The sequence below is a fragment of the Chamaea fasciata genome, unplaced genomic scaffold, assembly GCF_029207755.1.
Source record: "Chamaea fasciata isolate MVZ Bird 193981 ecotype frontalis unplaced genomic scaffold, bChaFas1.0.hap1 SCAF_27, whole genome shotgun sequence".
NCBI classification, from domain to species: domain Eukaryota; kingdom Metazoa; phylum Chordata; class Aves; order Passeriformes; family Sylviidae; genus Chamaea; species Chamaea fasciata.
The window spans coordinates 5345677-5369068 of record NW_027094112.1 but is presented as its reverse complement, the minus strand read 5'-3'; the positions used below and the strand labels follow the sequence as shown (position 1 = coordinate 5369068).

The 23392-nt window shown below is 70.2% G+C and overlaps 3 protein-coding genes across 4 annotated transcripts; 2 read left to right on the top strand and 1 right to left on the bottom strand.

Moving 5' to 3' along the window:
* The first annotated feature begins 373 nt into the window (after positions 1 to 373).
* PPP1R9B (protein phosphatase 1 regulatory subunit 9B) lies at positions 374 to 10609 on the top strand. Its single transcript, XM_066205095.1, has 10 exons — positions 374 to 1916; positions 4767 to 4899; positions 5030 to 5150; positions 5223 to 5327; positions 5799 to 5934; positions 6027 to 6179; positions 6272 to 6325; positions 6694 to 6923; positions 7376 to 7472; positions 9422 to 10609. The coding sequence occupies exons 1-10, from the start codon at positions 627 to 629 to the stop codon at positions 9473 to 9475; spliced, it is 2373 nt and encodes a 790-aa protein (XP_066061192.1). The 5' UTR covers positions 374 to 626; the 3' UTR covers positions 9476 to 10609.
* Positions 10610 to 11771: 1162 nt separating this feature from the next.
* SAMD14 (sterile alpha motif domain containing 14) lies at positions 11772 to 17162 on the top strand. 2 transcript variants are annotated; one of them, XM_066205105.1, is made up of 10 exons: positions 11772 to 11816; positions 12500 to 12551; positions 13522 to 13649; positions 14275 to 14533; positions 14605 to 14692; positions 15043 to 15117; positions 15202 to 15358; positions 15821 to 15928; positions 16015 to 16170; positions 16631 to 17162. In XM_066205105.1, exons 2-10 carry the CDS (start codon positions 12512 to 12514, stop codon positions 16805 to 16807), a joined length of 1188 nt encoding a protein of 395 aa, XP_066061202.1. In that variant the 5' UTR covers positions 11772 to 11816; positions 12500 to 12511; the 3' UTR covers positions 16808 to 17162. The 2 variants fall into 2 exon arrangements, with proteins under 2 accessions (XP_066061202.1, XP_066061201.1); XM_066205104.1 differs by having other exon boundaries at positions 13501 to 13649.
* Positions 17163 to 17295: 133 nt separating this feature from the next.
* PDK2 (pyruvate dehydrogenase kinase 2) lies at positions 17296 to 23182 on the bottom strand. The gene is made up of 11 exons (XM_066205103.1): positions 23003 to 23182; positions 21760 to 21901; positions 20948 to 21019; positions 20569 to 20753; positions 19969 to 20058; positions 19625 to 19702; positions 19086 to 19162; positions 18910 to 19008; positions 18588 to 18695; positions 17963 to 18076; positions 17296 to 17886 (listed from the first exon to the last, which is right to left on the bottom strand). Exons 1-11 carry the CDS (start codon positions 23118 to 23120, stop codon positions 17746 to 17748), a joined length of 1224 nt encoding a protein of 407 aa, XP_066061200.1. The 5' UTR covers positions 23121 to 23182; the 3' UTR covers positions 17296 to 17745.
* Between the last annotated feature and the right edge of the window lie 210 nt (positions 23183 to 23392).

The following is a 23392-nucleotide window of genomic DNA, read 5'->3' as shown; positions in this document are numbered from 1 at the left end:
GGGGGGACACGCGGGGACAGCAGCGGGGGACACGCGGGGACAGAGCCGGGGGGCGGCAGCAGCGGCCGAGCCCGGCGCGGGGGGGGCCCCACACTGCACAGCGCGGCTGCCGGGCCGGGGGGGGGGGGGCCGCCGCAGGGAGGGGACCCCGGGGACGCGGGGAGGGGACCGAGGGGACGCGCCGGGCGGGCGGGGGGGGGGGGGGCGTCCCCATGGCCGGGCTGCGGCGGCGGCGGCGGCGCTGAGGCCGAAGCGCGGCCGAGGAAGAGGAAGGAGCAGCCGGCGCTGCTCAGACCCAGAGGGCTCTGCGGGCAGCGGGGCGGGCAGAGCGCGGCGGCGGCGGCGGCTCCATCACCGGCGCGCAGAAAGGGGAAGAGGAGGAGGAGGAGGAGGAGGAGGAGGAAGGAAGGAAGGCAGGAAGGAAGGAAGAAGCGCCGCGGCGGAGGGGGGGGATGGCCATGGCCTGACCGGGCCGGGGCAGCGCTGCCCCCCGGCACAGCCCCCCCGGCACAGCCCCCCCGGCACAGCCCCCCCGGCACAGTCCCCCGCCCATGGCGCGGTAGCGGGCGCGGGGCCCGGGGGCAGCGGCGGCGGTGGTGGCGGCGAGCGATGCGGGCTCCGGGACCATGCTGAGGACCGAGGCCGGCGGGGCCGGGGGGTCCCCCTCGGCCGGGGGAGCGGCGGGGGCCGGGGGGCTGCGCAGCGCGTCCCCGCACCGGAACGCCTACGAGGCCACCATCCAGGCCCTGGCGCCCACAAAGGAGGCCGACGGCGAGGACGGCAAGAAGAGCCGCGGGAAGAAGTATGGCTCCAACGTGCATCGGATCAAGAACATGTTCCTGCAGATGGGGACGGCGCCCGGCCCCGAGGGCGCCTGCGACCTGGCCAAGGCCAAGGAGAAGCCGGTGCGCCTGTCGCTGCCCCGCGCCGGCAGCCTGGGCGACGGCGTGGACCAGGGCAGCCTCCTCAAGCTGGGCACCAGCGTCTCGGAGCGCGTCAGCCGCTTCGACTCCAAGCCCGACAAGCCCTTCTCCAAGCTGCAGGAGACCCGCAAGATCTTCGAGAGGAGCCCGCAGGAGAAGGCCACCACCACCAAGCTGCTGCTGCGCAAGGAGCGCGCCGGCTTCCAGGACCGCAAGCTGGACGTGGTGGTCAGGTTCAACGGCAGCACCGAGTCCCTGGACAAGCTGGACGCCGACGCCGTGTCGCCCACGGTCAGCCAGCTCAGCGCCGTCTTCGAGAAGGCCGACCTGAGGAACAACCTGCACAAGGCGCAGGGCAGGGCGGCCGTCGCGGCCACCAAGGCGGTGACGAAGCGGCCCAGGGTGTTCGCGCCTGGCGCCGAGGCCGCGCGCCCGGGTGACGGTCACACCGCCCCGGCTCGTGCCCGGCCGCCCGACGAGGACAAGGACAAGGACAAGGCGGGGAAGAGTGGGAGGCCGGCGGAGAAGGAGGCGGCGGCCGCGCCGAGGGTGCAGGAGGTCTGCAAGATCAAGCCCGTGGAGGTGGTGGAGGAGAGCGCGGAGGGCGAGGAAGAGGAGGAGGAGGAGGAGGCAGCGGTCGGCGAAGCGGCGCCCGCGCCCCAACCCGCCAAAGGGGACGAGGGTCCCGCGGCACCCCGGCCGGACGGGGGCTCGGCGGCGGCCGCGGGCTCGGAGGGCGTCAAGGGCGAGCGGGCGGAGGAGGGCGACGGCTCCGAGGAGGCCAAGAAGGAGGATTTCTCCGAGGCCGACCTGGTGGACATAAGTGCCTACAGCGGGCTCGGGGAGGACTCGGGGGGCAGCGGGCTGGAGGAGGAGGACGAGGCCGAGGGGCTGTACGAGCCTGAGTCAGGCTGCGTGGAGATCCCGGGGCTCTCCGAGGAAGAGGAGCCCGTCCCCAACCGCAAGATCCAGTTCAGCACGGCACCCATCCAGGTGAGCCTGGCCCGGCCTGGGAGGGAGGGCGGCCACGGTGAGGGGTGACCAGGATGAGGGGTACACCAGGGTGAGGAGGACCCCGGGGTGAGTGGTATCAGGGTGATGAACATCTCAGGATGAGGGGTACCAGGCTGATGGACACGCCAGGGTGACGACTCCAGGGTGAGGTGTAGCAGGGTGAGGGACATCCCAGGGTGATGGGTATCAGGGTGAGAGGTACCCTAGGGTGAGTTGAGGGGTACACCAGGGTGGATGGGCACCCCAAAGTGAGGGGTAGCCCAGGGTGAGGAGGACCCCAGGGTGAGGGGTATCAGGGTGATGGACACCCCAGGGTGATGGACACCCCAGGGTGAGGGGTACCAGGGTGATGGGCAGCCCACACTGGGGTGTGTGGCCCCCACAAAATCACCCCTTTGGCGAGGACAGGAGAAGGGACTGGGGGTCTGTGTGCCCATGCCCTGTGCCCCCCATGGGACAGGGCTTCCTGCCTGTCCCTGCCCCTGTCCCTGTCCCTGTCCCTGTCCCTGTCCCTGTCCCTGTCCCGGGGGAGGCCGGGCCTGGGCCTGGCTGATGAGCAGCTCCATGAGGGGCTGTGATGGGGACAGGTGGCACTTGGGGACCCGCTGTGCACGCTCAGTGCCACCTCCCCTGCCGTGCGCAGGCCGGGCCAAAACCGCTCCCGATTTCGGGTGGGGATGGCCGAAATCCGCCGGGGTGAGGGGCTGGGCCACCCTCGGCCCCCTGGGCACCCCTCGGGGTCCCTCCCAGCCCGGGGGGCCCCGGGGAACAAGGGGGCGACGGGGACGATGTGACACTCCCCGATGTGACACCAACCCGGGGGCCTGGACGGCTTGGGGATGGGGAGGAAGGCGAGGAAGAAGAGGAAGGGGAGGAAGAGGAGGAAGGGGAGGCAGGGGAGGAAGAGCAGGAAGAGGAGGAAGAGCAGGAAGAAGAGGAAGGGGAGGAAGAGGAGGTAGGGGAGGAAAGGGAGGAAGAGGAGGTAGGGGAGGAAGAGGAAGTGCCGCGGCAGCGTGGCCGGGTGGGCGGCAGCCCCCCCTGCGGGGTCGGGGGTCTCCTCGCGGGATTTTCGGGGGGACTAAGGGGCCGTGCGGCTGTTTCGGGGTGTCCCCTCCCGCACGGAGCCCCCCGGCCGCGGGAGCAGCCGTCGCTTTGTGCCGGGGCCGGGTTATTTTTAGAGCCCGGCCTAAATTCTGGCTCTGAGTCAGAGCGGGTGGGTGGCCGCACCTGGGACGGGGGACAGGGGCAGGGGACAGGGGACAGGGGACAGGGAGAGGGGCAGGGGACAGGGGACAGCGGTGGCCGCGACTGGGGTGGCCTTGGTGCCCTGGGGCGCAGCCAGCCCGGCCCTGGGGAAGGGGCCCTGGCCCTGGATGGGGGTTTTGGGGTGCCCTGCTCACCCCATGGATGGGGGTTTGGGGGTTTTTGGGGTGCCCTGCTCACCCCATGGATGGGGGTTTGGGGGTTTTGGGGTGCTCTGCTCACCCCATGGATGGGGGTTTTGGGGGTTTTGGGGTGCCCTGCTCACCCCATGGATGGGGGTTTGGGGGTTTTGGGGTGCTCTGCTCACCCCATGGATGGGGGTTTGGGGGTTTTGGGGTGCTCTGCTCACCCCATGGATGGGGGTTTTGGGGGTTTTGGGGTGCCCTGCTCACCCCATGGATGGGGGTTTGGGGGTTTTGGGGTGCTCTGCTCACCCCATGGATGGGGGTTTGGGGGTTTTGGGGTGCTCTGCTCACCCCATGGATGGGGGTTTGGGGGTTTTTGGGGTGCCCTGCTCACCCCAAAGCCTCTCAGCTGGGGAGGGGGGGACACGTGTGGGGGTTTTGAGGTGGACATCCCAGGGTCAGAGCACCCCAGACCCCTGCCCGGGTGATGCTGAGCCCCCAAACCCATTGATGCGGGGGGAGGGGGGGTGACATTGGGGTCCCCCACCCTCCCAGCCCAGGGGTACTGGGGGCACATTCCAGCCCCACACCAGCCCCCCACACACCCCAAACCCCCCAGGAGGCAGGGACAGGGCGGGGGGACCCCCAGAGCCCCCCAGGGACTCCCTGTGGCCAGGGGGACATCGGTGTGTCCCCTGCCCTGCTCCTCCCTGTCACCCCTGGGTGGGTGGGTGCTGTGGGTGTCCCTGGGCTCTGTCCCCTGACACTCATCCCTAATTCCCTTTGTGGCTGGGCTTTATCCCGGTGTTATCCCTAATCCCACGGCGCCGAGGGGCCGGGGCCCCTCCAGGGACATCTGCCAGGCCTGGCCAGCCCCTCCCCACGGCCCCCAGGGAGCTGCAGTGTCACCGGCCCGGGGACAGCGGCCTGCTGGCACGTCCCAGCCAGGCCAGGGAGGGTTTAGGGGTGCCCCACAACGGGGTCAGCACCCCCAGGGGTCTGAGGGGCCCCATGTTTGTGTTTATCTATCCTTCCTTCCTTCCTTCCTTCCTTCCTTCCTTCCTTCCTTCTTTTTTCCATCCCTCCATCCATCCATCCCTCCATCCATCCATTCCTCCATCCATCCATCCCTCCATCCCTCCATCCCTCCATCCATCCATCCCTCCATCCATCCATCCCTCCATCCCTCCATCTATCCATTCCTCCATCCATCCCTCCATCCCTCCATCCCTCCATCCCTCCATCCATCCAACCCTCCATCCATCCAACCCTCCATCCCTCCATCCATCCCTCCATCCTCCCACCGTGTCCAGGCCCTCTCCCTTCTCCCAGCCCCACCCTCCGCCCCTTTGTCCTTCCCCCTCTCTCCGTGGCACAGTGTGGGATTTTTGGGGGTCCCCGTGGGGGTCTCCCCCTGCCTGACCCCCCTGGTACCCCCCAGGTGTTCAGCACTTACTCCAACGAGGACTACGACCGCCGCAATGAGGACGTGGACCCCATGGCGGCCTCGGCCGAGTACGAGCTGGAGAAGAGGGTGGAGAGGCTCGACCTCTTCCCCGTGGAGCTGGAGAAAGGTGGGTCCTGCCCCAAACCCCTCTAGGGGCCCTGGGGAAAGGTGGATCCTGCCCCAACCCCCCCCCCCCGGGCCCCCCGTGTCCCCCTGGAGGCGTCACGGGGCCAGGACAGGGCTGTGTGTCCCCGCAGACTCCGAGGGGCTCGGGATCAGCATCATCGGGATGGGCGCGGGGGCCGACATGGGCCTGGAGAAGCTGGGCATCTTCGTCAAGACGGTGACGGAAGGAGGGGCCGCCCACCGGGACGGCAGGTACGGCACGGCGGGCACGGGCGGCTGCCAGGGCTGTCCCCCGGGGCCATGACACCGTCCCCGTGTCCCCAGGATCCAGGTGAACGACCTGATCGTGGAGGTGGACGGCACCAGCCTGGTGGGGGTCACGCAGAGTTTCGCCGCCTCCGTGCTCAGGAACACCAAGGGCCGCGTGCGGTAGGGCACGGGGGTTTGGGGGGTTTGGGGGGGTTTGGGGGAACCCTGAGACCCCCCAGTCTGTGCTGGGCCCGCTGGGGATCCCTGCCTGGCTGTGCCGCTGAGGTGTCCCCTGGCTGTCCCCTGGCTGTCCCCATGCCCCCTGACCCGTGGTGCCCCCCAAGTGCCCCCTGGCCGTCCCCTCACTGTCCCTTGCTGTCCCTGGCTGTCCCCGGTTCCCCCTGACCCACGGAGTCCCCTGGCTGTCCCCTGTGTCCCCCTAACCCACAGTGCCCTCTGGGTGTCTCCCGGTGCCCATGGTGCCCCCGACCCACAGTGTTCCCCGCTGTCTCCAGTGCCCCCTGGCTGTCCCCTGACCTGCGGTGTCCCCCGGCTGTCCCCTGGCTATCCCCACTGTCCCTGGCTGTCCCCCGCCATCCCCTGGCTGTCCCCTGGCTGTCCCCCATGCCCCCTGACCCGCGGCACTCTCAGGTTCCTGATCGGGCGGGAGAAGCCGGGCGAGCAGAGCGAGGTGGCGCAGCTGATCCAGCAGACGCTGGAGCAGGAGCGGTGGCAGCGGGAGATGATGGAGCAGCGCTACTCCCAGTACACCGAGGACGACGAGGAGGTGACCAGGGCGCAGCGCCACCCGGGGAGGGGACACGGGGCTGGGCGGGGACGTCCCCGGAGGTGCCAACCCCGCCCCTGTGCCCGCCGCAGACCGGGGAATACGCCACGGATGAGGAGGAGGAGATGAGCCCCATGTTCCCCAGCGGGGAGATGGCCATCGAGGTGTTCGAGCTGGCCGAGAACGAGGACGCGCTGTCCCCTGTGGAGATGGACCCCGAGAAGCTGGTGCACAAGTTCAAGGAGGTGGGGAGGGGCTGGGGGAGGGCGGGGGGCGGCTGCCGGGGGGGCTGTGCCCACCCCGAGCCCACCCCGAGCCCACCCTGGCTGTCCCACAGCTCCAGATCAAGCACGCCGTCACCGAGGCCGAGATCCAGCAGCTCAAGAGGAAGGTGAGGAGGGGTCCTGGCTGTCCCTGGGGGGTCCTGGCTGTCCCAGGGGGTGGGGGGACACCCTGACACTGCCCTGGCACCCTGAATGTCCTGCTGCACAGGCCATTCCATGTCCTGACATGTCCTGCCTGTCACCTGACTGTGCCATGTCCCATCCCTGTCCCCTGCCTGTCCCATGACCCATTCCCTGTCCCCTGGCGATTCCATATCCCATTCCTTGCCCATCCCATGTTCCATTCCCTGTCCCCTGGCTGTCCCATGTCCCGTTCCCTGGCTGTCCCATGTCCCATTCCCTGTCCCCTGCCCGTCCCATGTCCCACCCCCGCCCCCGGCCGTGCCACACCCCGCGGTGACACCGCTGTCCCCAGCTGCAGTGCCTGGAGCAGGAGAAGGCGCGCTGGAGGGCCGAGAAGGCCCAGCTGGAGCAGAGCGTGGAGGAGAACAAGGAGCGCATGGAGAAGCTGGAGGGGTACTGGATGGAGGCCCAGAACCTGTGCCAGGCCGTGGACGAGCACCTCAAGGAGACCCAGGCCCAGTACCAGACCCTGGAGCGCAAGTACAGCAAGGCCAAGAGGCTCATCAAGGAGTACCAGCAGAAGTGAGGGCAGCCCCCGTGTCCCCTCGGGGAGGGGCCTGTCCCCAGGGTGTCCCCGGGTGTCCCAGGGTGTCCCCCGTCCCTGGGCTCAGAGCCTGTCACTGGGCTGAGCCAGCTCTTGGCTCCCTGTGTCCCCTCGGGAAAGGGACCTGTCCTCACGGTGTCCCCAGGGTGTCCCCGGTTGTCCCAGGGTGTCCCCTGTCCCTGGGCTCAGAGCCTGGCGCTGGGCTATCCCATCCCTTGGCTCCTAGTGTCACCTCAGGAAGGGATCTGTCCCCAGGGTGTCCCCAGGCACAGCCCATCCTCTGGGAGACCCCTGGGCACCCCCTCCCCACCCAGCAGGGCCCTGCCCCGCCACCCAAACCCCCTGGGATGTCCCCTGTCTGTGGGGACACTCCCCCAGCCCCGGGATGTCCCCTGCCCGTGGGACACTCACCCGGGCGCGGTCCCCGCAGGGAGATCGAGTTCCTGAAGAAGGAGACGGCGCAGCGGCGGGTGCTGGAGGAGTCGGAGCTGGCGCACAAGGAGGAGACGGAGAAGCTGCAGGAGAAGGTGGGCACGGGGCGCCGGGACGCGGGATGTCCCTGACGGCCCGGCCCGGCCCGGCCCCGCCGCTCCCGCCGCGCCAGCGATGGATCCCGGCCGTGCCCGACGGAGCCCGCGGGGCTCGGACTGAGCCTCGGACCTGCCGCCGCCGGATCTGCCCGGGATGTGCCGGGGATCCGCGTCCCGCTCCGGATCTGCCCGGGGCTCCCGACACCCCCTAAAAAGGGGGGGCCCGAAGGAATCGCGGCCCCGCGGTGACCCCGGGGACGGGGCGCTCCCGGCGGGATCCCATGCTGGTCATGCCGGATCCCCCGACGGGCCCCGGGATCCCGCGGCAGCCCCGGGGCCGCGCGGGGCTCGGGGGATCCCCCGGGCTCACCGGATCCCAAAGGATCCTCCCGCCCGCGGGGTCGCGGGTTCGCGGGGAGGGGCCGGCCCTGCCCGGCCGGGGGGCACCAGGGCACAGCGGGGAGGTCCCCAACACAGCCCCCCCGCCCGCCCCACTCGGCCACTGCCACCACCCCCAGAATGTCCCCTGGCATCCCACAGAGACTCGCCCGGCGCCTGCCTGCAGCCCCCTGCCCATGCCGACCCGACCCCGTGCCCCCCGTGTGTCCCCACAGTCACCCCAGTGCCCCCCGTGTGTCCCCACAGTCACCCCTGTGCCCCCCGTGTGTCCCCACAGTCACCCCTGTGCGCCCCGTGTGTCCCCAGTCACCCCAGTGTCCCCAGTGTGTCCCCACAGTCACCCCCTTGTGTCCCCCAGTCACCCTTGTGCCCCCGTGTGTCCCCACAGTCACACCTGTGTCCCCAATGTGTCCCCCAGTGACTCCAGTGTCCTTACATGTGTCCTCCCAGTCATCCCTCTGTCCCCCCCAGTCACCCCTATGTCCCTGTGTGCCATCTCTGTGTCCCCAGTGTGTCCCCCCAGTCACCCCAGTGTCCCCCGTGTGTCCCCCAATCACCCCAGTGTCCCCTGTGTGTCCCCAGTGTGTCCTCCCAGCAATCTCTGTGTCCACAGTGTGTCCCCACAGTCACCCCCTGTGCCTCCTGTGTGTCCCCAGTGTCCCCAGTGTGTCCCCACAGTCACCCCAGTGTGTCCCCACAGTCACCCCCTGTGCCTCCCGTGTGTCCCCAGTGTGTCCCCACAGTCACCCCCGTGTCCCCAGTGTGTCCCCCAGTCACCCCTGTGTCCCCAGTGTGTCCCCCCGTCACCCCAGTGTGTCCCCCAGTCACCCCTGTGTCCCCAGTGTGCCATCTCTGTGTCCCCAATGTGTCCTCAGTGTGTCCCCCCAGCCACCCCTGTGTCCCCGATGTGTCCCCCAGTCACCCCTGTGTGCCCCCCCAGCCATCTCTATGTCCCCAGTCTGCCCCCCAAGTGTCCCTCAGCCCCCCTGTCCCCAACTCGCCATCTCTGTGTCCTGTTTCCGTGTCCCCAACCCCCTGTCCCCCCTGTGCCACCCCCAGCCCTCCACCCTCCATGTCCCCCCATGTCCTGCCCCCCTTGTCCCGTGTCCCCCCGGTCCTGTCCCCACATCCCCATGTCCCCATGGCTGTGTCCTCACCCTGTGTCCCCCCTGCCCATCACACCGTGTCCCCCGTGTCCCCATGTCCCCCTCCCACCCATCACATGTCCCCATCCATGTCCCCGTGTCCCCCTCGCCCCAGTGTGTCCCCCTGTGTCCCCCCCGTGTCCCCATCCATATCCCCGTGTCCCCCCAGTGTCACCGTGTCCCCCTCCCAGTCATGACACTTCCCCATGCGTGTCCCCCCCCGTGTCCCCGTGTCCCCCGGCCCGGTGTGTCCCCCCCGGTGTCCCCCCCCGTGTCCCCGTGTCCCCCGGCCCGGTGTGTCCCCCCCCGGTGTCCCCCCCCGTGTCCCCGTGTCCCCCGGCCCGGTGTGTCCCCCCCGGTGTGCCCCCCCCGCTGAGACCTGTCCCCTTTGCTGTTTTTCAGATCTCCGAACTGGAGGCCAAGCTGCAGACACTGAAAAATTCCAACCCGACCTAAACCAACCCTCAGCCCGCAGCGATTCCGGCCCGGGGTGCCCCTCTGTCCCCCCCCCCCCTCCCCCCCCCGCCCCCGCCCCCCCCGGCCCTGCCCCTCCCCTCCCCAGCCCCTCCCCAGCGAGGGGGGGGCCAGCCCCCGCCAAGGCCTCCTGGTGCCCCCCCACGCCCCCCGGGGGCACGGACAGCGGGGTGGGGGGTCGCGGGGGGGTGGGGGGGTCACCCCGCGTTCGTGTCTGTGTCCGGTGTGAGTCTCGTGGTGACGTGATGGACCCGCGGGGGGGGCGCGGCCCCCCCAGGCCTCCCCCTCCCTCCGACGTGACCCCCCCGTGCCCCCGGCTGGACACTCCGGGGGGGACACACACACACACACACAGAGGACAATGTGCTCCCCCCGCCCCAAATGTGAGCCGTGATGGGGGGGGACACGCTGGGAGCCCCCCCAGACCCAATTCCTGCTCTCCGGACTCGCTGGGGCATGGCTGGGGGGGGGCGCGGTGGGCTCTGCCCCCCCCCGCCCCAAGGACTCAGCCCCACATCGAGGTGACCCCGGGACCATCGCCATGGGGGGGGGACACCCCAAATGTCCCCCCTCAGTGCCACCATCGCCATGAGGGGGGACACCCCAAATGTCCCCCCTCAGTGCCACCATCGCCATGGGGGGGGGGACACCCCAAATGTCCCCTCGCCACCCCTCAGTGCCACCATCGCCATGGGGGGGAGACGCCCCTGAGCCTTTGGGGGGGCACCAGCCCCACTGCCCCCCCCCCGGGAATTGGGGGACTGCCTAGCACCCCCTCTGTGGGGACCCCCTCCCGGCTCCCCCCACCCCCGAGCCCGGGGCTTTCGCCTTCCCTGGGCGGGGGGGGACATACGGGGGTCCCCTCTGGGGTGGGGGCGATGCTCTCCCCCCCTCCTCACCTGTAAATACTCCCCAAACCCCCCCAAATCACAGCACCCCCCCCAAATTCCGGCCACCCCCAGCCGGGTTCCCGCCCTCTCAGCCCCGAGGGGGGGTGGGGGGAATCCCCTTTAATTTTCATTTCTATTTGCCCCCCCCGCCCCCGAGTCTCCGACAGTAACTGGATGTGGGGGCAAACTGGGAGCCAGCGCTGGTTATACTGGGAAGGGGAGGCGGGGGGGGGCGCGGGGCGGGCTGGAGGGGGGGGGCCGGGCTGGGCTGGGGGGTCCGACTGGATTGGAGCCACTCGGGGAGGGGGGTGGGGGGGCTATTTAAACCGTGGGGGGGGTCCGGAGGAGCGCGGGCCCCGGGGGGGGGGCCGGGGTTATTTAATCTCACACGTGTACCTGTGGGTGTATATACTATATATAATGTACCTATGTATGCACCGCTGCCGCTCTCAGCGCCCGCCCCGAACACGCGGACCCCCGCCCCATTAACGGGCCCCCCCCGCCCCGAAAACGCGGCCCCATCGCCCCAAAAACGGGGGCCCCACCGCCCCAAAAACACGGCCCCACCGCCCCATAAACGCGGCCCCGCCCGCCCCCCGCCTCATTCTGGGCACTGGGGGGGCTGGGAAGGGGGGGGGGGAACTGGGAGGACTGGGAGTGATTTGGGGTCACGGCAAGGGGTGGGTGGGGGAGGCACTGGGGAGGGTGAGGAGAACTGGGGACACTGAGGGGACAGAGGAGAACTGGGGACATTGGGGGGACAGAGGAAGATGGGGAGCACTGGGGGGCGACAGGGGACTGGGAAGGATGGAGGGGACGGGGAGCACTGGGGGGAACTGGGAAGAATTGGGGGCAGCTGGGAGGACTGGGAGTGATTTGGGGTCCTGGGAGGAAGTGGGGGGGCAGAGGGGAGCGGGCAGGATGTGGGACACTGGGGCGGACTGGGGGACCACTGGGGCGGACTGGCAGGGACTGGGGGACACTGGGAGGGACTGGGGGACACTGGGGCGGACTGGCAGGGACTGGGGGACACTGGGGACCCCGTGACGGGCGCTGTCCCCGCTGTGCCGGTGCCCGCCGTGCCCGTGTGGCCGCGGCCGGTCGCTGTCCCTTCAGCACCGCCGCGTGTCCCTCCCGCGGTGTCCCCGCGCCCCCGGCGCCCCCCGGCGCTGTCCCTTCAGCACCCCGCGGGTGCTGGCTGTCCCCTCGGTGTCCCCGCGTCCCCTCCCCGGTGTCCGTCAGCCCCGGGCTGGCTCCGGGCGGGGCAGACCCCGCCCCCGCCGCCCCCCGCCGTTTCCGGGTTCCTGTGCCCCCCCCCCGCGGCCCCCGGCCCGGCGGGGCGGCCCGGTCCGGCTCGGCAGCGCCCTCCGCTCCCGCCGGCCCGGCCCGGCCCCGCCCCGGCCCGGCCCGAGCAGGATGCCCCAGGAGCGCGGGTGAGTGCGGGGGGGGAGCGGGCAGGGCGGCACCCCCGGGCGGCGGCTCCGGTACGGCCCCGGTACGGCTCCATCCCCCCCGGTACGGCCCCGGTACGGCCCCAGCACGGCTCCATCCCCCCCGGTACGGCCCCGGTACGGCCCCATCCCCCGGTACAGCCCCGGTACAACCCAGCCCCGGTACAGCTCCATTCCCCGGTAGAACATCCCCGGTACAGCCCCAGCCCCGGTACGGCTCCATCCCCCGGTACAGCCCCAGCCCCGGTACGGCTCCATCCCCCGGTACAGCCCCAGCCCCGGTACGGCTCCATCCCCCGGTACAAGCCCCGGTACAGCCCCAGCCCCGGTAGAGCCCCGGTCCATTCCCGGCAGCGCCCCTCCCCCGGGACAGCCCCGGTACAGCCCCCATCCCCCGGGACAGCCCCGTCCCCTCGGTGCGCTGCTCCCGGTCCAGCCCCGCCCCGGGACACCGTTCCCGGTCCCGCATTCCCGGTCCGGCCCCCGCCGCTCCCGGGGCCGTTCCCCGTCCCCCGATGCCGCCGAGGCCCGAGGAGCCCCCCGGGACCCCCCAGACCCCCCGACCACCGGCGGCGGGGGTCCCCTGCCGCCTCCCCCAGCGCCCCGTGCCGCGGGTGGCGCAGAGGGGCTGCTCCCCCCGCCCTGAGTGTCCCCTCTGTCCCCAGCCCTGTCCCACCATGTCGGTCTCCAAGCTGCAGGACACGGACGAGGTTTTTGGTGAGTTCCCGGGGGAGTCCTGGGGTGCAGAGCCCCCCGTGGGTCCCCAGCCGCCCTCGGGGTCCTCTTGTGTTGAGGGGGGGGGACCTCCCGATCTGGGCTTGGGGACAATGTGTTCTTGGGGACACGGGGGTGTGCATGGGGAAGGGGACATGGGGACACACACGGGGCTGTGGGGGTGACATGGGGACAGGTCCAGGGGACACAGCAATGGGGGTACAGGCACAGGGGGGTGCAGGGGGTGACAGGGACCTGGGGACACAGCAGGGACATGGCCCGGGGCCACCCCTGGGGTGGGGTTGGGGTACAGGGGTCGGAGCAGGGTGGGGATATGGGGGGGATCCCGGTGGGACCGGGGCAAAGCGTGTCCCCACCCTGGGTGACAGGGACAGCCTGTCCTCAGGGCCACCCCGCTCTTCTGTCCCCACGCTGGGACATCTCTTTGAACGCTGCTCTCTGTCCCTCTGTCCCCTGTCCCGCCCCACCGGGGTGCCCCATCCATGTCCCCAATGCTCCCCTCTCCCTGTGCCCCCTCCTGTCTTCCTGGGACCACCCACCTGCCCTGTCCCTGTCCCTGCCCCTGTCCCTCTGTCCCCTCTCCACTGGGCCGGCCTTCCCTGTCTGTTCACCTGCCTCCAACGCTTCCCTGTCCCCTTCTCCCTGCTCATCCCTCCCTCCATCTCCTGTCCATCCCTCCCTCCATCTGTCCGTCCATCCATCCCTCCCTCCATCCCTCCCTCCATCTCCTGTCCATCCATCCCTCCGTCTGTCCGTCCATCCATCCATCCATCCATCCCTCCGTCTGTCCATCTGTCCATCCGTCCATCCACCTCCCCAATCTCCCTCCTCGTTCATCCCTCTCTCCACGCCCCTGTCCCTGCTCCCTCCCCACCCCGCTGTCCGTGTGTCCGTCCGTCCGTGTCCGCCCCGGTGTCCCCTTCACGGGCAGATTTTACCGCTGTGGTTCCAGAGACGCCGCGCCTGGACAGCAGCCTGCACAAGGCCCGCGCCCGCCTGCTGGCCCGCGGCCGCCGCCACCGGCCCTCGCGCTCCCGCCTGCGCGACAGCGCCAGCTCCACCGAGGGCGACGAGGCCGCCGTGAGACACCGGGGACAGCGGGGACAGTGTGGGGACAGCGGGGGGACAATGGGGACAGCGGGGACAGTGGGGACGGTGTGGGGACAGCGGGGGGAACAGTGGGGACAGTGGGGACAGCGGGGACAGTGTGGGGACAGTGGGGGGACAGCGGGGGGACAGCGGGGGGACAGCGGGGACAGCGGGGACAGTGTGGGGACAGCGGGGGAACAGTGGGGACAGCGGGGACAGTGGGGACAGTGTGGGGACAGCGGGGGAACAGTGGGGACAGTGGGGACAGCGGGGACAGCGGGGACAGTGGGGGGACAGTGGGGACAGCAGGGACAGTGAGGGGGACAGTGAAGGGACAGTGAGGGGACAGCGGGGACAGTAGGCACAGTGGGGGGACAGCGGGGAGACAGTGGGGAGGGCGCTGGGGGCTGCCAGGGCTGGGGGTGTCACAGGGATTTGGGACACCAGGGACCCCAGTGACAGGCCTGGGGGACACCGTGAACACCAAGGATGGGGTTGGGGGATGCCATGTCTGGGATTGGGGACACCAAGGATGGGGTCGGGGACAGGGAAGGGGGTCCAGGGGACAAGCCCGGGGGGCTGCGGGGCTCTGACCCCCCTGCCCGCGCCCCCGCAGGGCACCGAGGGCGAGGACAGCCCCCCAGCCCCCTCGTCCTTCTCCCGCTCCGACGGCTTCTCCTTCGAGCCGGGGGCGGCCGGGCCGGGTCTGGGGGAGCCCCCGGCCCCCGCGCCCCCCCTCAGCCGCTACCGGCCCCTCACCAACACCCCGTCCCAGGAGGGGCTCTCGGGGCCCCCCGCGCCCCCGTCCTGCCCCAGCTCCGACAGCTCCCCCGGCTCCGCCCGCCGCCACCCCCGGCCCCGGCAGCACAGCGAAGGTGAGACTCCGCCCGAGCCCCCTGGGGACACCGCGGGGACAGCGGGTGACAGCCCGGTGCCACCCCTGCAGATGACAGCCGCGACATGAGCCCCCCCGAGCCCGCCAGCCCCACCGTGGGGCTCGACAAGAAAACACGGAGGAGGTTCTTGGATTTGGGGTGAGACCTGGGGCAGGGGAAGGAGGGGACAGAGGGGACAGGGAAGGGAGGAGAGGGGACAGAGGGCGACAGGGGCTGTGGGGATGGAAGGGGGATGGATGAAGGGATGGAGGATGGATGGAGAGATGGAGAAATGGGTGGAGAGATGGGGGGAGGATGGAGGGATGGATGGATGGAGAGAGGGATGGATGGGGGAATGGATGAAGGGATGGAGGATGGATGGAGGGAGGGATGGATGGACGGATGGATGGAGGGATGGAGGGATGGATGGATGGACGGATGGATGGACGGACAGACAGATGGAGGGGGTCCTGGTGCCCCAGCCCTGAGGTCACCACCCCTGTCCCCAGGGTGACCCTGCGCCGGGCCTCCTCTGGGAAGAGCCGCAAGGAGAAGAGCAGCAACCGCCTGTCCATGGGCAGCAGGTGTGGGGACAGCCCGGGGACATGGGGACAGCCCAGGGACACCCTGGGGACAGCCCCCGCCCCCTGACGCTGCTCTGTCCCCAGGGAGGCGGCGGAGGGGCCCGGCCGCCCCTCGGGGTCCCCGTTCCTGCCCTTCTCGTGGTTCTCGGACGGCGCCCGGGGCTCGGGCTCCCCCGGCTCCGCGTCCCCCGCGGGGTCCCCCCGCCACGAGCGGCTCAGCCCCCACAAATCCACCTCCCAGGTGAGCCAAATCCGCCTCCCCGGTGAGCCCCGGCCATGGGGACGGGCCCGGAGGGAGCTGGGAGGCTCCGAGACAGGAGGTGACACCAGCTCTGGGGGCAGGGGACACAGCCCCACAGGGTCAGGTGAAAACAGGGAGAGCACACAAAGCCCCATAGGGTCAGCGTGGCTTTAGGAGCTCTGAAGGGTCTGAGCCCAAATGAGGGGCTGTAGGGTGGCTCTGGGGGGTCACTGTGATGTGACCCCAGGGAGGTCACTGGGGGGCTTTGGAGTGGCTTTAGGGGCTCGCTGGGGATCTTTGGGGTGGCTCGGGGGGTCACTGGGGGGCTGTGAGGTCACTCCAGGGGGGTCACTGGGGGCTGTGGGGTGGCTCGGGGGGTCACTGGGGGCTGTGGGGTCCCTGGGGGCTTTAGGGCCGCTCTGTGGGGCGGCTGTGGCTCCAGCCCTGCCCCGCCCGCCCCAGGAGTCGACGCTGAGCGAGGACTCCCCGCCGTCCAGCGCCAGCCCCCGCCTGCCCGCGCCCCACAAGTGCTCGTACCCCTACCACACCCTGTCCCAGTCCTCCGACGAGGTGAGGGCGGCTCGGGGGGGGGGGGGGGGGGGCTCGGGGACGGGGCTGTGTCCCCCCCAGGACCCCCGGCTGACCCCCGTGCGCAGCTGCTGGAGGAGCCGGGGGGCGCGGCCGGGGGCTGGACGTGCGGGCAGGTGGGGCAGTGGCTGCGGAGCCTGGGCCTGGAGCGCTACGTGCGGGAGTTCTCCGAGCGCGGCGTGGACGGGCCCCGCCTGCTGCTCCTCGATGGGGCCAAGCTCAAGGTGCGGCGCCGGGGGGGACTCCGGGGACCCCAAAATACGGAGGGAGGGAGGTTCTGGGTGCTCCGGGGGGGGGGGGTTCCATGGGGCAGGAGGTCTGGGAGGGTTTGGGGTATCCTAAAGGGGGGTTCCATGGGGCAGGGAGGTCTGGGCTGGTTCTGGGTGCTTCAATGGGGGATTCAATGGGGCAGGGAGGTCTGCGAGGGTTTGGGATAATCCTACAGGGGGTTCCATGGGGCAGGACGTCTGGGAGGGTTTGGGGTACCCCAAAGGGGGGTTCCATGGGGCAGGGAGGTCTGGGCTGGTTCTGGGTGCTTCAGTGGGGCGTTCCACGGGGCAGGGCAGGCGGTTTGGGGACCCCGGGAGGGTCTCTGGGGGCTGCCCCCGAGGCCGGGCGGGGCGGGGGGTCCCGGGGTGGCTCCGGGGGGTCCCGGGGGTCCCGGCCCAGCCCGCCGTGCCGCAGGCGCTGGGCGTGGGCAGCCCGCAGGACCGCGCGGTGCTCAAGCGGCGGCTGAAGGAGCTGAGCGCAGCGGCCGAGCGGGAGCGCAAGGCCCGCGACAGGGCGGACAAACAGCGCGACAGGGCGGACAAACAGCGCGACAAGCACAAGAGAAAGGACCAGGAGCAGCGGCGGAGCTGAGCCGGGGGGGACCCCGAACCCCCTGCCCACCCACACCCCGGGACACCCCGGGGGACACCTCGGGGGACACAGGGCACGGCCAGGGGGGACAGGAGCAGCACCTGCCCTCCCCTCCCGGCCCCCTTTTCCGGCTGCAGGGGGCACCGGGACACTCCCAGCCCATCCTGTCACTGTCACCCCACCTGTCACCACTCCCGAGAGACACAGGAGGGGACAGGGCACGCCCGACCCTCCCCCCCCCCCGCACACTTCGGGCACTCCCAAATCGGGGGCAGGGAGCGAACCCGGCCCCCCCCCCAGCCCCCCCAGCCCCCAAGGCGGCCCCCCGAGGCCACCCCAGGAAATAAAAGGGTACCAAGGGCCAGTGCACTGCGGGGTGAGCCGTGTCAGTGACTGGGGGGGCTCAGAGCAGCCCCCAGCGCCCCTGTCCCCAAGGGCCACCCTCAGCCCCCGCCCGGGGGTAAACTGAGGCACCAGGACCCCAAACCACCGCGGGGGGTTGGTCAACATCCCATTTATTGACAGTGGGGAGGGGGGGGGCTGGGGGGAATTTGGGGGATGGGAGGGGGGGGTTGAGCAGGTCACAGCAAGGGGGGAGTGGGGACCTACCCTGGGGGGGGACACGGGCGTGGGGACAGCTCAGTAGTGCAACAACGGGGGGGGGGACAGGGACAGGGACGTGGGGAGGGGGCTCAGGCCTGGGCCCCCCACCCCAGCAGGGCTGCAGGGAAGTGCTGCTGGTCCTACTGGGACAGGACCAGTCCCTTACTGGGATGGGGCAGCTGGGAAGTCCAGGGGGCTCCAAGAGCCCCAAGCCCGCCCCGAAGCGCCACCGAGGTGGGGACACCAGGACACACCCCACGGAGCCCAGAGAAGCGGGACGCCAAAGCTCACCCCGGGGACACTCGGGGCCGCCCCGGGGGGGGCCCGGGGGGCGCTCAGGGGACGCGGTAGGTGGAGGTGTTCTTGGGCTCGGTGCTGGGCACGCACCAGTCCCCGCCCTCCTGGCTGGCCTGGTAGTGCCGCCACGCAGACTTGTTGTACACGGGCAGTCGCTCCACCGAGTCCGTGCTCAGCGCCTGGGGGGGCACGGGGGGGGCTCGGGGAGCGTCCTGGGGACCCCCCGGGCCGGGTTTGGGGGGGACAAACACCCACCTTCAGGTAGATGACGGCGTCGGTGCCGAAGCCCTCCATGGAGAAGAGCTGCAGGTCGCCCTGGAAGTACTTGGCGTAGAGGCGGGAGATGGGCAGCCCGTAGCCAAAGCCGGCCTGGGGGGGGGACAGGGAATTGGGCTGGGGGGTCCCCAGGGATTGGGGGGAGCCCCCAGGGCACCCCCGGCCTCCCCATGGGGCTCCCAGCAGCGCCAGGAGTGGCCACGGTGCTGCCAGTGGTCACTGTGTCACTGTCAAAGGGAGCCACAACGGCCAGAGGGGCCCTGTGACACCCCAAAGGGTCCCCATGGCACCCCAAAGGGTCCCCATGGCACCCCAAAGGGTCCCCATGGCACCTCAGTGTCCCCATGCCACCCCAAAGGGTCCCCATGGCACCCCAAAGGGTCCCCACGGCACATCCAAGCCCACCAAAGTGTCTCCATGTCACTCCCGAGCACCCCCATGCCACTAAAGTGTCCCCGTGCCAGCTCAAACGTCCCCAGAAGGTCCCATGCCACCCCCAAACCTCCCCAGGCCACCCGCAAACCCTCCCATGCCACCCCCAAACCTCCCCAGGCCGCTCCAGCCCCCAGGTGCAGCCCCCCAGCCCCAGTTGGGGGTCACGTACCAGGGGGGCCCCCCCGGAGCCCAGCTGGGGGGTGGGGGCTGTGGAGTACATGTAGCTGAAGAGCCGCTCGATCTTCCTCAGGGGCACGCCCATGCCCCTGTCACTCATCTGGGGACAGCACGGGGTGACAACCCTGCTACTGTCCCCAAAGCAGGTGACAACCCTGCTCCTGTCCCCACAGCGGGTGACATTCCCGCCCCTGTCCCCCCTGCAGGTGACATTCCCGTCCCCGTCCCCCCCTGCAGGTGACACTCCCGCCCCTGTCCCCCCTGCAGGTGACACTCCCGCCCCTGTCCCCTGCCAGGGCGTGGCCGGTCGGTACCCGGATGGACAGGTCCTCCTGGCCCAGGGCCACCATCACCCTGATGGCGGGCAGCCGCGGGCTGTTCTCGTGGCTCTCCACCGTGGCTCTCATGGCGTTCTGGGGACACAGAGCCCCGGGGGGGGGTCAGGGGGACCCCGCAGCCCCCCTGGGAACCCCCCCAAGGCCTGGGGTACCTTGAAGAGCTCGAAGAGCATGTGGTACAGGTGGGACGGGACGTAGACGATGTTCACGGGCTGCTCCGCGTTGCAGGCTGGGTGTGGGGGGAACACTGGCATTGGGGGGACAATTCTGACCCTAAAACCTCCCCCAGCCCTAAAAGGGTCACCCGAGAAACCCCCGTCACAGGGACCCCCGAACCCAAACAAGGCAAGGACCCCCCATCACCGGGACCCCCGAACCCAAACAAGGCAAGGACCCCATCACAGGGACCCCCGAACTCAAACAAGGCAAGGACCCCCTGGCACAGGGACCCCAAGCCTAAAGGAGCTGAGAACCCCCAACGCAAAACGAGCCCCCCAAAAATCCCCCTGCCCCAGGGACCCCGTCCCTAAAGGAGCCACCTGAGAATCCCCAAAGCTAAAGGAGCCCCCCAAGATCCCCCTGGCCAGGCCCCCGCTGTCCCCTCACTGTCACTGTCCCCTCAGCCCCACTGTTCCCTCAGCCCCGCTGTCCCCTCAGCCCCACCGTCCCCTCACTGCCGCTGTCCCCTCACCGTTGACCTCCTCGATCTCCAGGTCGGGCGAGGCCATGTAGTATTTGTCACACAGCAGCTTGGCCATGTTGTAGGCGTCTGCCAAGGGGGGGACAGAGGGCTCAGCCCCCCGGGACCAACAGGGGGGCGGCCTTCGGGGTCCCCCCAGCCCCCAACATCCCCCATTCCTCCAGATCCGGGAAGGTTTTGGGGTTTCCTGCAGCAACTCACAGCTCAGGGGACACCTCGGCTGAGGCCACCCCAAACTGGTGACACCAGTGGTCCCACTAGGGGACTTCCAGGCACCCCCCCACCCCCCAAACCCCTCCCCGTGCCGCGGGGGTGGGACCCCAGAGCCCACCAACCTCTCACCACGTTGGCCACGTTGCAGTGGGGGTCGATGCTCCCGATGTGCTTGGGGTGCGCGGGGTTGGTGCTGCCATCGAAGAGCAGGGCTGGGGAGGGGACAGCCAGCTGGGGACACCCGGGGACACCCCCAGGGCACCGGGGGAAACATTCCACACCAGGGGAGACGCCCAAGGCGGGATCCCTGGGGTTAGTGGGGACACTTGGGACAGACCCCTGGGGCTGGGGGGACGTTCTGGGGACACCCAGTGATGATGGGGACCCTCAGAACAGACCCCTGGGGTTAGTGGGGACCCTCAGGACAGACCCCTGGGGCTGAGGGGACATTCTGGGGACACCCAGTGATGATGGAGACCCTCAGGACAGACCCCTGGGGTTGGTGGGGGACCCTCAGGACAGACCCCTGGGGCTGGGGGGACCCTCAGGACAGACCCCTGGGGCTGAGTGGACGTTCTGGGGACACCCAGTGACGATGGGCACCCTCAGGACAGACCCCTGGGGCTGGGGGGACCCTCAGGACAGACCCCTGGGGACATCCTGGGGGCTGTGGGGACACCCCGGTTCGCAGGGACAGCCCAGAGCCCCCCGAGCCCCCTCACTGTGCTGGTTGATGAGCATGCGGATGGAGATGCGGCTCAGGTAGAAGCGGTCCAGGAAGTATTGGATGTTCTGGTTGGACACGGGGTCGTCCCCGTACGTCTCCTTGTACTCGATGACCCCCTGCGCCATGGTGGGGACCACGTCGTTGTGCCGGTTCCGGATTGTCACCAGCGCGTTGGTGAACCTGCCCCGGGGACAGGGAGGGCGCTGGGGACACCCGCTCCAGGCATGGCCGCGATCCAGGCCGGGATTCCCCGGGAAAACCCGGAGCTGGAACCCGCGGATGGGGGCACTTCGGGGTGACCCCGGGTGACACCAGCGTGGCTCTGGGAGGAGGCAACACCCTAGGATCGGCGACAATGACACCTCCCCACTCACTGTCCCAGCGTGGCTTGGTCCTCGGGGTCCTTGTCGTGGAATTCCATGATGTCCAGCAGGCTCTGGACGTACCTGGGGGGACACCCCACAGCTGGCACCCCCAAACGGAGAGGACACGCCAGGGGACACCCCAGGGCCAGGGGTCAGCACCCCTCCACCCAGGCCCCCACCCCAAAATCTGCCGCACCAGGGGTCACTGTCCCACCCCCCTTGGGGACAGCTGGGGACACGGCCCCTCCGATGGGGGTGGCACGGCCGGACCCCCCGGCAGGGTCTGACCCCTTGGCACGGCCAGATCCCACTGGCAGCGGCCCAGGACACCGGACAAACAACGTGTCACGTGGTGGCACTGGGAAAAGGGTCACGCCGCCGGCACGGGCACGGGGACACAGCACTTAAAGGGACGCTCAGACCCCCAGGACAGGGACATCCTGTGGCCCGGCCCCTGCAGGGAGCAGGTGGCACTGGTGGCCCCGGCCCAGCTGGTTGGGGACACCCCACTGACATGGCAGTGTCCCCCCAAAGGACCTGCAGCCCGTGTCACCCAAGGGCAGTGCCCTGCTTGTCACCCTCCCGGTGTCCAGCTCCCTGTCACAGCTGGTGACAGCTGTGGGACACGCGGCGATGGTGGCACCTGAGGTGACAGCGGGACCCCCCTCCGGGCAGTGACAGGAGCCGTGGTGGCAACGGGAGCTGCGCAGGTGACAGTGGGGGCACCCAGGAGGGCGACAACACGGGGCAGCGGTGGCACCCCCAGCGGACCCCAGGCAGCCCCGTGGCGGTGTCCCCTTGTCCCCAGGGGCAGCACTGACCAGCTCTGCACCAGCTGCACGGAGGGCGTGCGCAGCACCCGGTCCGGGAGCAGGTTGATCTCCTTCATGATGTTGGAGAGGCGCACGGGCAGCTCCTGGCGCAGGAAGGCGAACGACGTCTTCTCACAGGCATTGCTGGAGCCTGGGGACACCGGGGGACACACGGGGGGGACACGGGGTGAGCCCCCCACGGCACCCCCAGAGCCAGCGCTGGTGGCACTGTCACCCCTCTGGCACTGGGGACAGGGGACAGGAGCTGGTCGTGGTCCTCAGCTGGGGGACACTGCGGGGGGACAAGGGGGGCTGAGGGGTGCCCGGTGCCACCCAGAACAGCCCAAAGTGGGGCTGGGAGACCCCCGGGTGGAATCTGGACGTGGGCCACCAGCAGAACCCAAAGCAGGCCCGGGGGACACGGAGAGGGGTCCCCAAGCAGGAGCTGACACCCCACAAGGCAGGGGGGGCACAGCTGACCCCAAAGCCCTGGAGGGGCAGATCCCTGGGGACAAGGGACACCGGGATGGAGCAATGGGAGGACAGGGAGGACCCCAGAGCACAGCCACCACCCCCTGTCTGGGGAGCAGGGGACAGGAGAGGGCCGGGCTGGGTGACAGCAATGGGGGGACGTCTTCACCCCCTGGGGCATTCACCGGGGGGACTGGGTCGGGTTTGGGGGGTCCCAGTTGCCCACCCTGGGGGGACCAGGGGGAGCTGGGGCCGTGCGGGGCCGGGGGTCCCTCCCAGGGGGTATTTACTGGATGTGCCCCAAATCAGGGGGTCTGGGTACCCCCCGAAGGGTTGGGGGGCAGAGGGGACCCCCCCCCAAAAGGGGCCCATTAGGAAACCACGTTCTAACCGCAGTTATTTACCCGGGGAGGGTTAAATCCCCCCGGCCCGACAATAACGGGATGTTTGGGGGGTCACCCAGGCCCACACACCCACTGAGGGGGGGCAGCCCCCAGAGCCCTCAGATTTACGGGGTGCGGAGGGGAGATCTGCCCTGAGAGGGCTTGGGATTTGCCGGGGGGGATTTCCCAAGGAAGGGGATTGGGAATTCCCGGGAAGGGGGGCAGGAATTCCCGGGAAGGGGGGGAGGAATTAATTCCCGGCGCTGAGCACGGAGCTCCCTCCCCCGAGCACCGCCCCACACCGGAGGGCTGTCCCCGTCCCGGAGCAGGGTGGGGGGGGTCCCGGGGCCGGGCCGGGGGTCGCGGTGAGGTGGGGGGGGGGGTATTTATTTATTTACCGAAGTCCAGAAACTGCTTCATGGAGAGCGGCGACGGCGAGAACTTGCTGAAGTGCTCGATGTAGGTGGGGACGCCGGCCAGCGCCGCGCGCTTCCCGAGGCACCGCAGCAGCCGCATGGCCCCGCTGTCCCCGCGCTGTCCCCTCGGTGTCCCCCCGCTGTCCCCTCAGAGCCCCCTCAGCCCCCTCAGAGCCCCCCGAGCCCCCGGGCCCGGCCCCGCCCCCCGCCGCGCCGCGCGCAAACAACACACCCGCCGTCAATCACCGCACCTCGGCCAATCAACGCCCGCGCTGCCGCAAACCCCGCCCCCTCCCCGTGCCAATCCGGCTTCACTGCTGGGCACGCCTCGCTGTCAATCAGCGGGAGCCACGCCCATCAAGGAAGTTAATG

Excerpts from the sequence above, each read along its gene's own strand:
- PPP1R9B (XM_066205095.1), top strand. The coding sequence starts at position 627 with ATGCTGAGGACCGAGGCCGGCGGGGCCGGGGGGTCCCCCTCGGCCGGG. Across the intron at positions 5,935-6,026 it reads ACACCGAGGACGACGAGGAG|ACCGGGGAATACGCCACGGA; the intron begins GTGACCAGGGCG and ends TGCCCGCCGCAG. Across the intron at positions 7,473-9,421 it reads CGGAGAAGCTGCAGGAGAAG|ATCTCCGAACTGGAGGCCAA; the intron begins GTGGGCACGGGG and ends GCTGTTTTTCAG.
- SAMD14 (XM_066205104.1), top strand. The coding sequence starts at position 12,512 with ATGTCGGTCTCCAAGCTGCAGGACACGGACGAGGTTTTTG. Across the intron at positions 12,552-13,500 it reads GGACACGGACGAGGTTTTTG|ATTTTACCGCTGTGGTTCCA; the intron begins GTGAGTTCCCGG and ends CTTCACGGGCAG. Across the intron at positions 15,359-15,820 it reads CCCACAAATCCACCTCCCAG|GAGTCGACGCTGAGCGAGGA; the intron begins GTGAGCCAAATC and ends CGCCCGCCCCAG.
- PDK2 (XM_066205103.1), bottom strand. The coding sequence starts at position 23,120 with ATGCGGCTGCTGCGGTGCCTCGGGAAGCGCGCGGCGCTGGCCGGCGTC. Across the intron at positions 21,902-23,002 it reads GAAGCAGTTTCTGGACTTCG|GCTCCAGCAATGCCTGTGAG; the intron begins GTAAATAAATAA and ends CGGTGTCCCCAG. Across the intron at positions 20,754-20,947 it reads GACCAAGCCACGCTGGGACA|GTTCACCAACGCGCTGGTGA; the intron begins GTGAGTGGGGAG and ends TCCCCGGGGCAG.